Genomic DNA, 17780 nt, shown 5'->3' with positions numbered 1-17780 from the left:
AGTCACAGTCTGAGGACACCAGTTCCTGGAAAGCAGACAGAAACAGACAAATAATCAACGTCTGCAAAAAAATAAATAAACAGATCGTAGCCTGTTCCTGGACAAAAACACAAAGAACTGACTGTTACACAGCACTGACACTGGAGACTCCTTCCTTCCACTAATGCAGTGGTTCTCAAACATTTTCTATCATTCCCCACTTAAGGGGGTGGGCGAATTTTCAAGCCCCACTTGTCAACAAAATGATAACGAAAACGGCCAAGTGTACTATTTATTGAAAAATCTTTTTCTAAACCAGTAAGATCAAATAACACCAAGTTCAAAACAGATAAAATACACGTGCAATTGTTATAACAGTCTTACTTTGTAACTTATCTAGAGCTTTCTTTCAAAAAAGTTAAGTGGCTTATTAACGTGACTGGGGTGTGTTGTCTCTAAGTGTCTTTCTACTTTGTCTCATGCTGCCTCTGCCAGCGGTTTAAGACACAAAACACACAGAGGTCTCTCCTCTGCCCCCCACCACCCCCACCATGAATCCAAGCGTAACATAGGCTCAATATCCATTGATGTTATTAAGCTCACTACATACAGTACGCTACTGTGTTAGGGTCTAAAATGCCCCCAACCTAGGCCACGGATTGCCTACCTAAATTCATGGGTTTATGGTTTACAAATTACAACAAATGAGTTTAATTATAAAGTAAGCAAAATAAAAAAAAGGTTGTGTCTGGGACAAAATTTTATAATAAAAATCATTTCCTGTAATTTTTCACCACAAACAATATTTATTTAGTGTTATTTGTGATAAATAATTTGTTATTTGTACATTGACAAACCCGTGCAAAATAAATGTGCCATATAATAATCATTTTTGGGGATTTGTATTAATCGTCTTGACGGCTGTCACGTGCCTAGGGTTAATTATAATAGTAATAATATATTTGATAATAATAAATCTTTGAATGTATGTCCTAATATAATATTTGATAGAGATTATGTGTGTGTGTGGGGGGGGGTGTCAATCCATGGCAGGGGGGCATTTTAGCGAATAACACCTGTTTGTGTCCGCGGTAAAGTTAGTTTGATATTCGCATCTCCGAATTCAATAGCTGCGTGAATAAACCGGCAAATAAGATACCCAGATATATTTCCTCTCTACATTGTCTTTCAGCTACATCCGCCTTAAATTATACAAGTTTAAAAGCATAAACACCATTATTCTCTACGGCGCAACGAATGACTTAGGGATCATCGCAAAACGCCCCACACCAACAAAAAGCATAAAAAACGATATTGATCTTCCCTTTTGTTTAGCGCCTGAAGGATCAAAAAGCAACTTTGTTGCCACACTGGACTATATGCCAGACTAGTACTGCCTGATAAAATATTAATGTTTAACAAAAGTACAGAAACATCAGCATACACATAGGAATAAATGAAATGACATATATAATACCGAATGTTTCCTTATATATTGTTCCTCTGCAATCAACATGCCGACGTTAAACCGTTATTGTTGCACTATGGTTCCACTTTTTGTCTGATGTTATTTTAATTTACTTGTATTAATGATCCATTTCTTGTGTGTCATTATTTAGTTTCGAGTGTCCGATAAAGAAAATAAAGATTAAATAAATCAATTAAGAAAAGCATGAATTAGAATAGGTACTTTCCTATTATTTTCCACTAATTCCCTCCCGTTCATCGCGCCCCACCTGTAATATCTGTATTCCCCACTAGTGGGGCGCGCCCCACAGTTTGAGAACCACTGCACTAATGTAACACTGAGGAAACGGCGTATGTATGACATCGTCCCTGTCAATCAGCTGTTGCTATGGAAACCGTAAACTGTTAAAATGAGGGCGGTAATAAAAACGCACTGGGATGTAATCATAACTACTGCGTGGTGCATTTTAAGAAACGGTATTGTGCAAACACACACACACACACACACACACACACAAAGAAGAGCTCGGAGACCTGTGACTCTTTTGAAGCCACTCCGAGATGAGATGAAAGCAGATTAAATACACTCTCCCTTTATTGTCCCCCTCAGGGTCAAGACGCAAGCCGAGAAAAGGAACAAAAGCGCTAACGGATAAGGCTAAGCGCTAAGCTAGCAAAGTAAAGCAAAGTATCTGACGTTGTGTTTTTAGCCGCCTTGTTTTTGAATGAGGAGTGTTACTGTATACCGTGACACGCGTCAAACACTGTACAAAACAAAGTATTATAATATGATATTTTTCTCGTATCACGACCTGCCTTGTAGGATTTCCATTCCAGTATAAGTAGAACTATTAACGAGAACCAAAAAAACATTTCGAAAAAAATAAAATAAAAATAAACACCCAGCATTGCTAATGAGAATGTACGGTAAATCATGTGACTTGTGTTAAGTGAGTAATTTGAACAGTAATTAGCGAATTAGAGCTCAAGCGTAAATAGAAAAACATCTCCAGCCCTTCGTCCAGCTGCTCTGTAACACTCCGACAGAGAAGAGTAACGAAACAAAAGCCTCATTGATAGCTTCAGTCCCGAACGCAGTCCCACATCGGAATAGCGTCGACTCTGGAAACACAAACCCAAACAGAGGCTCCGCTTCACCGGCGCAGCGCTAATGTGAGAGAAACACATGGACCTGATTACATTAAACATGTGGCCTGTTATCAATAACACAGTACAGCACGGAAAACAATTAGCCGTACACACGTGTGTGTGTGTGTGTGTGTGTGTGAGAGAGAGAGAGAGAGAGAGGATGATTATATGCAGGTGTGTGACAGGACTAGTGGAGTCCAGGGGATAAGGGATTCGACCTTTAGTTGGGGAATTTCCGCGTTCAGGTCTGTACTGCGACAAGGAGAAACGTCTGAGAAAAGACACGGGAATCACGTGTTCACTAACAACAGTGTCTTACATCCACACGGAGGGCGTTCAGGTCAAACCGGGACTTGTGATCAAATTTCAGGGCTTAAAAGCGATTGACATTTATAGAAGACTTCAAGCATGTGTGTGTGTGTGAACTGTACACACACTCATTCACCAATACCACTTACAGGAAGTCGACTGGGATCAGTCCTGACCTCGCTCCAAGACATTCCCATTAAAGGAGTTCCTGGGAGGCCGGTGTTCCAGACCCGAATCAGACAGTCTGATCAGAGAACTTTCTACCTAAGCTCTAGTGAGACACTGTGATGAACACCTGATTCCAAAATTCTCAAAAACATTTGAGATAAAAAAAGAGGAAAAGAAAAAAAAAACAGGCTGTTAATTATTTATTTTATTATTATTATTATTATTATAACCTTATTATAAGTTTAAACATAGTCGCATTATTTGTATGTATGTTGTCTGTAATGTAGGAGAAAAAGACATTTTAAATATTTTATACTTAATATAAGATTAAAAATGCTTTCCGATATATAAGCAGTAAAAAGATTTTTTATCATGATAATTTTTTTATTACTTATTAATACATTAACTTGCTTATTCCAGAGTTATGTATAATAAACATTGCAATTTTACTTATTTTACAGAAATATACGCAAATAAAATCCTCAATCTAAATACACTGTAATTATTCTATATAAATAAATAATTACGGGATATTATTGTTTGACCTCCAGCCGTCCAAATGCTGCTAAAAATATAAATCTGGCAACCCTGGAGTCGTGATTTTAATAACAATCTTAGCATGGAGCTCATAAACAGCTGAGTAACCTGACAGCTGTCAGTGTGTGTGTGTGTGTGTGTGTGTGTGTGTGTGAGAGACAGAGGGAGAGAGAGCGAGTGGGTGAGTAAATGACAGCTGTGCTAGGAAAACCTGCGCGTACAGATGTGTATGTAATACGGGAAGGATGTTTCCAGGGGCGGCGGTCTCCACGGTAACCATCGCCATGCCTGCACCACGCTAACAGATCCCACATGTGGGAGGGAGCGCGAACCAACCCTGCATCCTCCTGCACCGGCCTCAAACATTCCAGCAATTTCCCCAACCTTTAAACAGAAACACGGCCAGAGGAGGAGAAACCGCAACACACACACACACACACACACACACACACACACACACACACACGAGCCTGCCTTTCCTGCATGCATGTTCTTTATAAAGACTGATTAGCAGATGCCACTCGGGACAAACACACACACACACACACACCTTTCTCCTACATGCCAGAACAAAAAGTAAGCGTACATGTAAACACACAAAAGTTTTTGCCCCCTTAGCAGAACCCACACACCAGAGCGCCGCAGGAGCAGCTTGTGTCCTCAGCCCTAGCCGCGCAGCACACGCTAAAGATAATCCGATTATTCACACACACACACTGCGCCTCACGTCTCACGTCTCTGCGTACGTCAGCCAAACCCCCAACGACTTCATAATGTTTCCAAAGAATGACTTTATACCAGGCGTTTTTTCAGCACTGATGATGCAGCGGTGACATCAAGATTCAGATTCTCTTGTTGTGACTCAGGAATCAGAAACACAAACAAACACTGAGGAGGAAACCTGATCACATCACACACACACGTCCTCTTCCAGTGTTGAGTATTATAACTTTACTTCATAAAGGTTAAAAAAGTTACTGTAAGCTCACGTTTCAGCTAACACACCCTAATCAGCTAGCTGTAAGGTGTGTGTGTGTGTGTGTGTGTGTGTGTGTGTGTGTGTACGATAAACAGGAAACCCAGAGAGATGAGAAAGTCACACTGTAAATCAATATCAAAATGAGAAACATGCACCACAGCTACAGCATCAGAGACATCACAAATCTCGCACTGAAGTAAAAGTAAAAGTTCAACATCTGCACTCGCGATCGAGCAAAAGGACAAAAAGTACTGAGCTTGTATTAGCTCACTGTAGGCTTTAAGTCACACTGAACGCGTCTCTCTCTCTCTCTTTTCTGCCTTTAATTCAGGGGTGTGATGTGCAAGGACTGATGGGAACACACACACACACACACACACACACACACGGCCAAAACATGGTATTGGTGCTAAAAAGTGAATTATCAGACAGGATCATATAAAAACCATTTTTCATAATACTTACCACTTCTTCTCTCCGTTCGTTTTACACATTTATATTTTTTTAACAGATCTAAAGAAACACATTTGATAAATACAGTTTCATGCCCTTTTATGTCCGAAGTGTCAGTTATTCTTTTGAATTCAAATCTTTCAACGGTTTTAACTGTCATTCAGATGAAACTTGGCCAGTTTAGATTTCACATGAAAAGACTGAAGAAGTTTATTATTCTAAAACGTTGCAACATTGAACGTGACATGGTTACGGACACTACAGATTATTAGCTTTTTAAGCTTTTACCAAAAAAACTATTTAAGCAACAATTTTTACATCATACATCTTCTAGAAGCTTACAGCAATTTCAGTATCAATACTCATGAAGAAATATAAATATTATAAAGCATAAAATTTAATGATTCTAGTTTGAGGTGAGACAGTATAACAGTATAAAATTGGCCACGTTTGCGGCTCATATAAAATCATCTCTCCAAAACGGCTAAAAAATTTTTAGAGAAGCGAGATCGGTCACGTCCATGTTGCATGAACCTAAGAAGGAGATCGTTTGGACACACACAGTTTCTGTATTATATGTATAACATAAAAAACATTTTATTGAAATAACAGTAAACAGCGAGCGTGAGAACGTTTTTTTTTTGTCTCCTTATTATTCATCATCACACAAACATAAACACTGAACCCACAAACATGTGGCGTGAAACCATGTGTGTGTGATCTGGATCTCACAGCGGTACCATAAAGAATCTGCTTGTTGTTTAATCTTGTGTCCTCAGGAGCGAAGTGTACCCTCCAGCGCTAATACCCTTCTGTTAGGAGTGTTTAGTGACTGACTCATCCGACCCGAGCTCCCACACTGCCTCGCTGCCCTGCCTCAGACCCCGCTTCAGGATCTCACTAGGGTTTGGCTTTATTTCCACTTACATCCCTTGTTTTGTTTATTGTGTCCTTTTTTTTCTTCCCCCACAAAAATGTATACACTGTGCTCTGGAACTATGCGAATGCAAACCATCAGCGTGTGTGAGCGCGAAACGCTTCTGACACACACGTTCGCTTTCACTTCTGATTTCAGCGCAGGACGTCGGCTCGGGTTAGAGAAAATTACACTCGATAGAGCGGCGTTAAACACGGCGCAACACCGCGCGAGGATCAGACGCTCACACGGAAGGGGAGTGTAGAAAAACACTCGCACACACACACACACACAGCACGGCTTAAACTGTATACACTCATATATTTACACGACTTACAGTCCTGGTGTAATTGATGTTATGTAGATTCTACACCAGTCTGGAGACGTGAAACACGTTTAGACCAACAGTATGGTTTCTATAGTAACGCACACCCTGCGTATTCTTAGCTGAAAAACAAAACGATAAAAAACGTAAGTGTTCAATATTTATGGAAGGAGTCTCCAGTGTGAGTGTTTTATAACAGCGACATTTTAACCCTAATACCCAGAGTGCGCACTTGTGTGGAGTCCTGAGGGCGCGGGGAGCCTATCCCAGGAAATCACACACACACACACACACACACACACCATGGAGAAGCTGGAAACACCACTCAGCCGACAGTGCAAACTTCACTCACACACACACACACACACACTCCACACACACTCCTCACCCCGAGACGGGACTCGAACCCTGAACCCTGGAGGTCCATTTAATAATCCTATCACAGCTGTGAGTCGACGTCGGTGGGGTAATGGTGAGAAATTAAACCGTAAACTGATAAAAACAAACACATTTTAGGACCTGCTTTCCTAAAAGAGGTTGTTGTGGGCGGAGCTTGTGGCTGCACTTAAACAATTACGCAGCTGCTGAACATCAGGCGAAGGAGCAGCCGAGGTCATGTGTGTACAGCACTTAGCACTTAGCATCAATGGTTCCCAGACGTCGCAGGGATCTGATGGGTTTGAACAGATACCATACGGCTAGACTCGTATCTCTCCCTCACACACACACACACACACACACACACACACACATATACATAAAGGACCCCTGGGCTGCTTTTAGAGACAGTGTGGGAGTCAGAAATTTCTGTAAGTCTTTGATCCTGTCTGAACCCCCAGGGAGAGGGAGAGAGAGAGAGAGAGAGAGAGAGCGCTCGTTAAATGGGAATTTAATGCCTATTATCTCTCTAATCGCACCTCGCTGTCTGTGCACGGGACAGATTTACTCAGGCGTCGCTATTCACTAAAGAGTCTTTGTGAGTTTTCAGTGAGCGGAGAATAAACACTACAGCCAGGGCTACTTAAAAAAAAAAAAGAAGAAAAGACGGGTTCAATCACTACTAGGTATAAAATAAGACAAATAAAGCAGAGGTTTCGTAATTTGTGATAAATAATGTGATGAATGAGAGACACGTGATCATCATTACAGTGGATTTGTCACTGCTCGAGTCCCCTTGACTACAGCGTGCTCAGGACGCGGCTCCGCCAAATATCAGAGCTAACGGACGACAGCAGCGATGTTCTGGTTCTCCGACGATCATCATGCACAAGTTGACAAACGGTTTTGACATTTTCGGGGGTCGAGCTCATCAAAGGTTCTCCTGACCTCTCATATTTCTCCCCATGTGTTTTAGCACACTGACTTATGAAGGTCGGTGCTCCCTTGTGCTGCCATCCGCTGGCGTGTTATAGAACTAGTCTCAAACCTTTTTGATACCAGCTCGTATCAATAATATTAGACATTGTACGCACTAGACACTCTAATCTTCTCTTTGTGTCAAATGGCGTCTTGCAAATCAACTTCAAACACCTGCTACATGTTCATGGAGGGAAGGCAAATCACACAGTTATTTATAGGAGACAATATTACCGCTTCGGATGATACGCACTAATGTGGTAACGTAACGTAACGTTAGGCAGAAATGTAGCGACGTAGAACGAACAGAACTTTTGCTGTAGTGAAGTAAAAGTAAAACGTGGCTAAGAATAAAACTACTCTAAGTACCGAAATCAGTGACCTCCAACCTCTGGTGCGGCTGAATGGAATAAAATGAAACAGAATCTGATTCAGCCCGTGATTCACAGATCTAACGCAGTGGGATTAGAACCGACCCAAGAACGCCTGCAGGAAGAGCTCAGGATCGGGAGGTTCGAAACTGTTTGGTTTAAAACTTGAAGCTGAAATTTTTTACTCTGTAAAAACTCTTAACGATCGGTGCAGTCATCTTAATTAATATCTAATTTTAGAATCCAAGTATGACTAAGACAAACACACACACACACACACACGAATGTGTAATAAACGATCTTTCAACATGAATGGATGGATCCAAGTGGGAAAAATGCTGAAACCAGCACAGAATTCTGAGTTTGGAGAGCGTAGAGTAGATCCACGCCAAGGCACAAAGAGAGAAATAAAAAATAAAAAAATAGGGAAGGAGAGACAGAGAGAGAGAGAGACGAGGGAGAGAGACAGGGGAGAGAGAGAGACAGGTGAGAGAGAGAGAGAGAGACAGACAGAGACAGGGGAGAGAGAAACAGAGAGAGAAAGAGACAGGGGAAGAGAGAGAGACAGAGAGAGAAAGACAGAGACAGGGGAAGAGAGAGAGAGACAGGGGGAGAGAGAGACAAAGACAGGAGAAAGAGAAACAGAGAGAAAGAGAGACAGAGACAGGGAATAGAGAGACCAAGGGAGAGACAGGGGGAGAGAGAGACAGAGGGAGAGACAGGGGGGAAAGAGAGAGAGAGACAGATAGAGAAAGACAGGGGAGAGAGAGACAGGGGGAGATAGAGACAGAGAGAGAGAGACAGGGGAAGAGAGAGACATAGAGAGATAGACAGAGAGAGAGACAGGGAAAGAGAGAGACAGAGAGAGAGAGACAGAGAGAAAGAGGGGAGAGAGACAGAGAGAGAGACAGAGGAGAGAGAGAGAGAGACAGAGTGACAGGGGGAGAGAGAGACAGAGAGAGAGAGAGACAGGGAGAGAGAAACGGGGAGAGAAACAGGGGGAGAGAGAGACAGATAGAGAGACAGGGGGAGAGAGACGGGGGAGAGAGACAGAGGAGAGAGAGACAGGGGAGAGAGACAGGGGAGAGAGAGACAGGGGAGAGAGAGACAGAGAGAGAGAGAGAGAGAGAGAGACAGGGGGAGAGAGAGAGAGACAGGGGGAGAGAGAGACAGGAGAGAGAGACAGGGGAGAGAGAGACAGGGGGAGAGAGAGACAGAGGGGAGAGAGAGACAGGGGGAGAGAGAGACAGAGACAGAGAGAGAGAGAGAGACAGGGGGAGAGAGAGACAGGACAGAGAGACAGGGGGAGAGACAGACAGAGAGAGAGAGACAGAGAGAGAGAGACAGAGAGAGAGAGAGAGAGACAGGGGGAGAGACAGACAGAGAGAGAGAGACAGAGAGAGAGAGAGACAGGGGAGAGAGAGACAGGACAGAGAGGCAGGGGGAGAGAGAGAGAGAGAGAGACAGACAGGGAGTGAGAGACAGGGGGAGAGAGAGAGAGAGTAGCTGAGTCTGATACTCTGGTGTTCCTGTCTGATTAAACCCTCTGCCCCTCACACACGCGGCGTTCCGGAGAACGATGAGAATATTCCTGAAATGAAATTCTGTGAGATAAAAATCACGAGCGGATTTCTCAACGTTTTTGGCGGCGAGGGAAAACAAAAGAGACTTTTTTTTCTGTGCGTCGGGAGCGAGCGGAGATTGACAGATATGGCGGCCGACCAAGAAGGAGTGGGAGGAGAGAAAGAAACAGAAAGAAAGGCCAGATTAAGGAATATAAGAAGGAAAACAAACGACAAAGCAGCACTCAGAAAAGAAAGAAAGAATGTGAGAAAGAGAGACAGGAAGTCGTTCAATCATCCTGTTACATTAGCGCTCGTCCCACAGGCCCACTAAAGGGAGAATATAACCCAATTAGGGCCGAGCTGAGGGTCCCGCCGCACCGCGCCGCTCTGAGGGACAACAAAGATTAATGGAGTGGTGAAAGACAGTGTCACACGGGCCAGGAAAACAAAAGCGGGAGAGAATTACGGGACGCAGGAGCGGAGAGGAGGATCCTGGACATGTCCACAAGGTCACTGCGCTAATGGAGCGCACATGCTGGGGGAGGGGCGGAGAGGTAAAAAAATTCAAACACATAAAAAAAGAAAGAAAAAGAGGAAGAGGTGTCACGCTGAAGAAGGTTTCTCGCTCTGGATCACCAAACACACGCCATCACCGCGGCGTACGGCGCTCGCTAGGCAAGTGCAACACTTCACACCGCACAGATGTGTGAAACGCGACACCTCGTCCGTGCCGCGAAGCGTGAGGGAGGTGTCGCTCGCTCCAGCTCACGGAGCCCCGATTTACACTCCTGTGTGTGTGTGTGTGTGTGTGTGTGTGTGATGTACGGCGTTCACTGACGCAAACAAGTTTTGAACGTATCTGACGTAGCTTCTCTCTCATCGACATGAACGCGTGACTACGTCTGATCTGCACGCTTTGGATCACTTCTGCTCTTCTGTAGGACGGAGCGTAAACCCATGAAGACCTGGTTGAAGGAGATTTTCAGGAAGGTTTCCGGTTCCTTAAAGGTTCCTAAGTGAAAAACCCCAGATGAAGCGTCAGGATAAGGAACATGAACCTGTTGCTGTCTCGGGATCCTGGGGCGAAGCGCCGTGGTGTGGGTGTGGAGCCAGCGACGTCCTGTAGAGATCGCAATCTCACTCTTTCATTGTAAACTAAGGCCCGTGGGCTGCTCCAGTATAAATGTGTAATATTAATATTAATTTAAACGTCAGAACAATGTTTATATCCAGTCTGTATTTTAGAGTCATGGTGCTCGTTATTCTTAAACGTTATTTCCAGTTTATTTGTTTTGGACATTTCAAGGTTTTAATTAAAGGCGCAGTCAAACTAGTTGAGAAGTGATAAAGGGATAAACTCTGGGTTGTGGTTTCTAAATTAAACCAACTAAACTTATTTTTTTGTTTTTTTACGTAACATTACACATACGTAACATTTTCGTTTTGTTTAATGTGAAGGAAAAAACAAAACCCTTCTTTTATTTCCCTAATGTGACATCACATAGGAAGAGCTCCTCCCCCAGCATGTGGCTAATCTCTGATGTTCCCTGGAGGGGGCGTGGCTCAGTGGGAGCTCATTTACATAGACGTTAAAACTTAAGTACGGTGAAGTTTAAGTAGCTGGATGGTCACAAACTTAATTAATAGACTTGTTAGATTTGGAGGCAAGAAACATGGACGATGATGTGGAGTAAAGCTGTCCATGAGACACCATCTCACACACACACACACACACACACACACACAGCTCAAGATCTTCGATGAGCCGAGATGTAACTGGAGATCACTCATGTCTACACTACAGGAGCTCGAACCCCGGGTCAGAAGGAACCAGCTGTCAGATACTCGGCTTGACCTGACGTCCCCGCGGTGAAGGAAGCGCTCCCAGAATGCACTGCTCGCTTTAGAATTCCAGAGGTGATCCAGCTGTGTCTGTTTGCTAAACACTGTCTGTCCCTGTGATTCTGAGTGACAGGAGGAGATAAACTCACAGTGAGGAGACCACAGGCACTCGTCCACACCTGCGTACTTCACACACACACACACACACACACACACACACAAACGGGGTAAATATTTGTATGCAGGATGGGGTTCGGATCTCGGCCACACACTTGAGTGTTTTTCAGCGAGATCACAGGATGGAAATGAGGCGTGTAGCGATCGTTCTGCCAACTTCCTCTCAAAACCAAACACACACACACACACATATACAGATCTTTAGCGAGACGTGACATCATCGAGTGTCCTCACACACTTGAAAACACGAATACACACCAGGACCTGACGTTAAGTCACGTGGAATCTGAAGTTAAAAGATGAAATTCGTCTTAATATACAGCGACACCCTGAGCGTGACGGGACGACTGATAGTGTGTGTGTGTGTGTGTGTGTGTGTGTGTGTGTGTAAGCGCTCATCCGGCAGCAGCTTGCTCTCTACAGGCTTTAGAGAGGATTATAAGGGCTGCTTTTAACAGCTAGGCAGAATTTGCTGGTCTGAACCCTGAACCCTGAACCCTGAACCCGTATCCAGGAAAGCTGTAGAGATCGGTCCGTGCGACTCGAACCGCTCTTTCTCACCTCGCCCACGTGTCATCCTGTGGGACAGTGAGAAACACACCAGGGTTCGGGTCAAACACACACTCCAGTGTAACAGCAAGTGTGTAACAGGGCTGCTGTCTGTGTCTCAAAGGGAACCTTCAGAACCTTTAAGAGTCTTTTCAAATGATAAACCAGCGCGAAGGTTCGAGTGAAAGCAGGTCCTTAGTCGGGACTTCTGGTGGACAATGGGGACGGCGAGGACGAGAGAGAGCGAGTCAGTGAGTCACAGGAAAGAGGAAGTGAGTGTCAGACACACAATGACAGTAAGATGGATGTGAGACTTGTTTTGTATGCTAATGTGTGTGTGTGTGTGTGTGTGTGTGTGTGTGTGAGAGAGAGAGAATGTGAATGGACAGGAGGAATGGTGGGAGAGGATTCTGACTCGTCACTGATGAAGCTGCAGCTGAAGTAAAAACATCTCTGAGGTTCTGGAGCGTCTACGATTACCGTAAAAGCAAGAAGAATGAATACGACTAATCACAGTCAGAAACACACACACACACACACACACACACACACACACACAAAAGTCTCTGATCTCTCTTTGAGCTGCAAGCTATAAAAAATAGATTAGCTGTACACAACACACACACACACACAACACACACACACACACACACACACACACACACTCAGACACACATTTCTAATTTATTACTCACTTTTCCAAGACAATGACTAATTAACATTATTAATTATTATGCATATAAAATACTGTATATTATATACTAATATCTATATAATAATAATCTATAAAACCTGTATCGTATTAAATCACAAAACATTTGAGTTGTTTTTTTTTATAACGAGCGAAATCTCCTGAAGCAGCGTTATTTTAATTTAACATTAACGTTAAAATTTAAACATTAAAATTTTACATTTTTAACATTAAAAAATTATAAATGCTACAGCTTTAACTGGTTAATTTTCTTTTTTGTTTTTCAGAAGAAAACTAACGAATTTAGCTAAAGTTAATATTTTAAAACAAGACAGTTTGTTAGAAATCCAAAGTATCATAAAGTGTTTTATTATATAAATGTGTTCAGATATTCCACATGTATTATATTCTAAAACTCCATCAAATCAGATTCCTGATGTGTATCAATTATTAGTTATTAAAAGGCACTGTGGTTTTTAAACACTAAAAAAAAAAAATCAGTCATTTCATTAACTTTAACTTTAGTTTTCATAGACTTCCAATCACGCATCATGAAGATGTCTGGGGCTCTCAGCTCGGCTCTTTTGTTTCAAACCAGTCTATGCTGCAAAGATTTCGACATTAAGATGGATCGTATGTCGATTGCGATGTTTTTCAGGACAGCATCAGATCCTTTCGTGCTGATTTTAAGATTTATTTTAGCTGAAATATTCTGCCAAGACCTGGCAACCTGAGCGCAGCTATAAGGTCTGAGTGAAAGCAGATCCTTCCTCAGGGGTTTGTGTGTGCTGGAGTGAGATGCCTGCGTTCTCACCTGCCTCCAGAACACATCGGGGATCAATATACACACATTTACTAAACACACACACACACACACACACACACACTAGAAAACAGGTTCTTCAGATGATTACGATGGTTGACAGGCTGCAGGAGACATGTTGAAAGATTCTAATCACTGCTTTTACTTAATTCATCATCATCATCATCATCATCATCATCATCATCTACACAAGTAAATCACCCCGCTCAGCACAGCTCTGGAATCCTACAGTGATCAGTAAGATGTGGACACGTTATACACACTTCCTTTAAGTATAATTTCTCAGAGCCTCTGATTATTTTCACATAAACACGCAGTATTTATGAGCAGTGTAAACCCTAAGACACAATATCAAATGATATGATTATGATTTATCACAAAACACTAATCTGATATTTGATGATACAGTTTATATGATCCACATGTGACTCAGTTTACTCGGAATCTGAAGCAGGCCTACTGATGGAGTAGTAAATGATTAGATAAGATAAGATAAATCTTTATTCATCCGGAGGGAAACTGCAGTTCTGCAGCAGCTCAGACAAAAACACAGACTTAAACACAGACACTTAGGGTCGGGACAAACCGAAAGTCATTTACTGAACAAACTAGCCAAGTGAAAAGAATCTAAGGCGAATGTCAGGACTGCACAAGATACATTTAATATTCGGGAGTAACTATTAGATCGTTTTAGGGATGATATTACCGGATCTGAACCAAAATGTAAATGTTCAATCTAAATGTTTAACTAAAAATGTTGAACAGAAGTGAAGTTATGAGTAGTTTTTGCACCAGATTATAAACCTGCAAGTTTTTGACAGTGTACTGTGCATGTGTTAATCTGTGGGCGCGTCTTAAATCGACTGCTGGACAGAATTTACTGAATCTCCTGCAGTTCCTTAGATCTCTGTCTAAAGTTTAATCTGCACCATCAGTGAATCTAAATGTGGAGTAAAAGTGATGTTATGAACAGTTATGTGTGGGATTTAATAATCTACTGTAAAATAATCTACTAATGCGCTACTGTCTCAATGTAAACAAACACCTGCACCAATAGATATTAATTAGAAAAGATAAAGTGAATATTTTGACTGGGATTAGTTCATATTTTCACTTTGGCTGAAATAACAGCGCTGAAGTGGTATAAGTGAATTTTAACACGCTGGAGTGGTTTTAAGACAAAAAAAAAATACATCTTTATCTGATCTGATCATTTTGTAAAATGACATTTTTTAATAAATGAAGGGTTTGATGGTATTTGCAGACAGACACACCTGGGCTTCAACCTGGAATAATTATAACATCACTGATTACATACAGGCTGATCAGATTAATTATAGCTTTAACCTTTTAACTATTTCCACAAACACTCTTCACTAGTGAAAGGTATTTAAATTGTTACAGAAAAATCATCTGTTTACTAAAACAATCTGTTCCACATAAATAAATATCACAAAAATACAAAACTTTAACTTTGTTTCCTTAGGAGTAACTGTTCCTATATTACAGTAGTTATGTGGGTTAATTGCGGTAATGAATTAATTGGATATAATCACACACAGGGTTAATTGGGTATGAATTGGCTTCACACACACACACACACACACACACACACGTCAGGTGTAACAGCAGTAAGTGTGAGGTGGAGTGTACTGGATGTCGTACCTCTTGCTCGGGTCTCGGCTGACTGAGGTCCCGGTGTGGTGTGTGTACAGTCCCGGGCCCCAGGTCCCCGTCACACCGCACACACCACACAGCAGCAGCAGCAGCACGAGCGCGCGGCGGGAAGCGCACCAGCGGAGCGCGGGAACCGAGTCTGTGCGGCACGCGCTCATCACGGCGATCGCTCTCTCTCTCTCTCACACACACACACACACACACACCGGAACTGTTTCCCACACGGACTGTTCTTTCCCCCTTTTTGCTCTTTGTTTTAAACCCCGAGTTCAGACTGAGGGAAGAAAAACGAGAAGAGAAACAATAAAGTAACAGAGAGAAACAGAGAGAGAAACAGAGAGAAAGAGAGAGAGAAACAGAGAGAAACAGAGAGAGAAACAGGGAGGCGGCGAGTTTCGGCCCAAAATCCCCGAGAAAAGAAGCGAAAACGTGTGAAAGTTCCAGCAGCTCCTTCAGTTCTCACATCACCGGGACTTTAACACCAGGAGGGAGGCAGGACAGCAGCTTTATAGCGGCCGCTCAGTGTGTGTGTGTGTGTGTGTGTGTGAGAGAGAGAGAGAGAGAGAGAGAGAGAGTGTGTGAGAAAGAGTGTGTGAGTGAGAGGGAGAGAGGGAAAGTGTGTGTGTGAGAGAGAGAGTGTGTGTGAGAGAGAGAGAGAGAGAGAGAGTGTGTGTGAAAAAGAGTGTGTGAGTGAGAGGGAGAGAGAGTGTGTGAGTGAGAGGGAGAGAGGGAAAGTGTGTGTGTGTGTGAGAGAGAGAGAAAGGGTGTGTGTGTAAGAGAGAGAGTGTGTGTGTGCGTGTGTGTAAGAGAGGGAGAGTGTGTGTGTGTAAGAGAGAGTGTGTGTGTGTAAGAGTGGCCAAACACTCACACTTTTCTGACACTTTGCAATTGTGAGAATATCTAGCTGGTCCCCACAAGGACAACTTTTAGAATAAAAAGGTTTTTTTTAAATAAAAAATTAAAAAGAATAAAATTAATATTTCTCACCAGTTCTTAAGGTTACAATTTGATTCATGTAAAATATGGTATTAATAATAGGTTGGTAGGTCCTTATATATGTACATATGTAAAGAGGGGACTAAACAATTACTGACATTTTGGACTTTTATGAGGACATCTAGCTGCTTCCCACAGGGACAACTTTTAGAAAAAAAGATTAATAAATAAACAAAAATAAGTTTTTTTATATAAAACAATCAAAAAGAATGAAATAAATATTTCCCACAAATTATTAAGTTTAAGATTTTTTGTTCCTTAGCTGGCATTGGCACAAGGTTGCCCGCTGAGTCGATACACTGCTGTAGGTGACGGTGGATCTCAAATTTTGTTCACAAGCCTCTTCCAAGCTCACCATGAGGGGACTAGACTGTGGATCAAGTTTAAGGTTAGGTTAAGGGTTGATTTATGTGTAATGTGGCATTATTTACTAATAATCTTTACTAGGTCACAAGCATGTTAAGACGTGTGTGTGTGTGTGTGTGTCCTGGTGGGGACCAAACAATCAACCTTATCTGACACTTTGGGGTTTGTAAGGACATCTGGCTGGTCCCCACAAGGACACCTTTTAGAACAAAAAAAGCTTTTATATGAAAAATTTTTTAAAAGAATGAAAGAAATACTTTCTACCAATTATTAAGTTTAAGGTTTGATTTATGTGATGTACAGTATTTATTAATAGTAGGTTTAGTGTGTGTGTGTGTGTGTGTGTGTGTGTGTGTGTGTGTGATTCGTCAGCCAACGCCATTCCTTCACACGGCTTCTTCTCTAATCACCCACACACCCACACACACACACACACACACACACACACACACACACACAGTCCCCAGACTGCACAACTCCCCCACTAACACAATGTTAAATCACAGCACCGCAAACCTGCTGCCATGGCTGTGTTCCAAAAGCTGCAGTAAAGCGAGTCACACTCGTGTTTGGATCAATGTAGTTACACACAGTTATGTTGTACTACAGTTAGAGCGCTATATAAATGGCATTTAAACTCACTCAACAAAAACATTTGTAATGTATAACCTGTAAATAAATATATTGTATGCTGTATGTATTTGCATTAAAAAAATGTATTTAACATCTTGTCATATTGTCAGTGAAGCAGAGTTACTGTTTCTGATTATTAAACGTTGCATAGTTATTTTATTCCTCTTACATATACTAAAGTAATGCTAAATTAATTATTAGACATCACATCAGACATTTCATTCATGTAGAATTTCATGTTGGAGTGAGTGAGTAACTTACATAATAGCAGTTATAAAATAGTCGTTTCCTTACCAGCCTCTCTTTCATTTTCTTTCTTTAAGCAGAAACAAAACGATTATAAACTTCTTTTGTCCTGAAAATGTCAGAAAACATAAAATTACTGTTTTACGTCAGACTGTTACAGAGCGCTGCCACAGGAGACTCTTTCCATAAAACACTTGGACATCCCT

The 17780-nt window shown here is 42.1% G+C and overlaps 1 protein-coding gene across 2 annotated transcripts in view; it reads right to left on the bottom strand.

The window, feature by feature from the left end:
• Nucleotides 1-15681, bottom strand: part of emid1 (EMI domain containing 1) — a 72837-nt gene extending 57156 nt beyond the window's left edge. For both annotated transcript variants that reach the window (XM_053480910.1, XM_053480909.1), the window contains exons 1-2: nt 15322-15681; nt 1-25 (exon numbers count right to left, since the gene is read on the bottom strand). The exon at nt 1-25 is cut by the window's left edge and continues 89 nt beyond it. In XM_053480910.1, coding sequence (XP_053336885.1) covers nt 1-25; nt 15322-15491 — 195 coding nt within the window. In that variant the 5' untranslated portion in view covers nt 15492-15681. The remainder of the gene's footprint in view (nt 26-15321) is intronic.
• Between the last annotated feature and the right edge of the window lie 2099 nt (nt 15682-17780).

This window comes from Clarias gariepinus, chromosome 21 (assembly GCF_024256425.1).
Source record: "Clarias gariepinus isolate MV-2021 ecotype Netherlands chromosome 21, CGAR_prim_01v2, whole genome shotgun sequence".
In the NCBI taxonomy this organism is placed as follows: Eukaryota; Metazoa; Chordata; class Actinopteri; order Siluriformes; family Clariidae; genus Clarias; species Clarias gariepinus.
The sequence above is the reverse complement of the archived record's forward strand: the minus strand, read 5'-3'. Positions and strand labels throughout refer to the sequence as shown.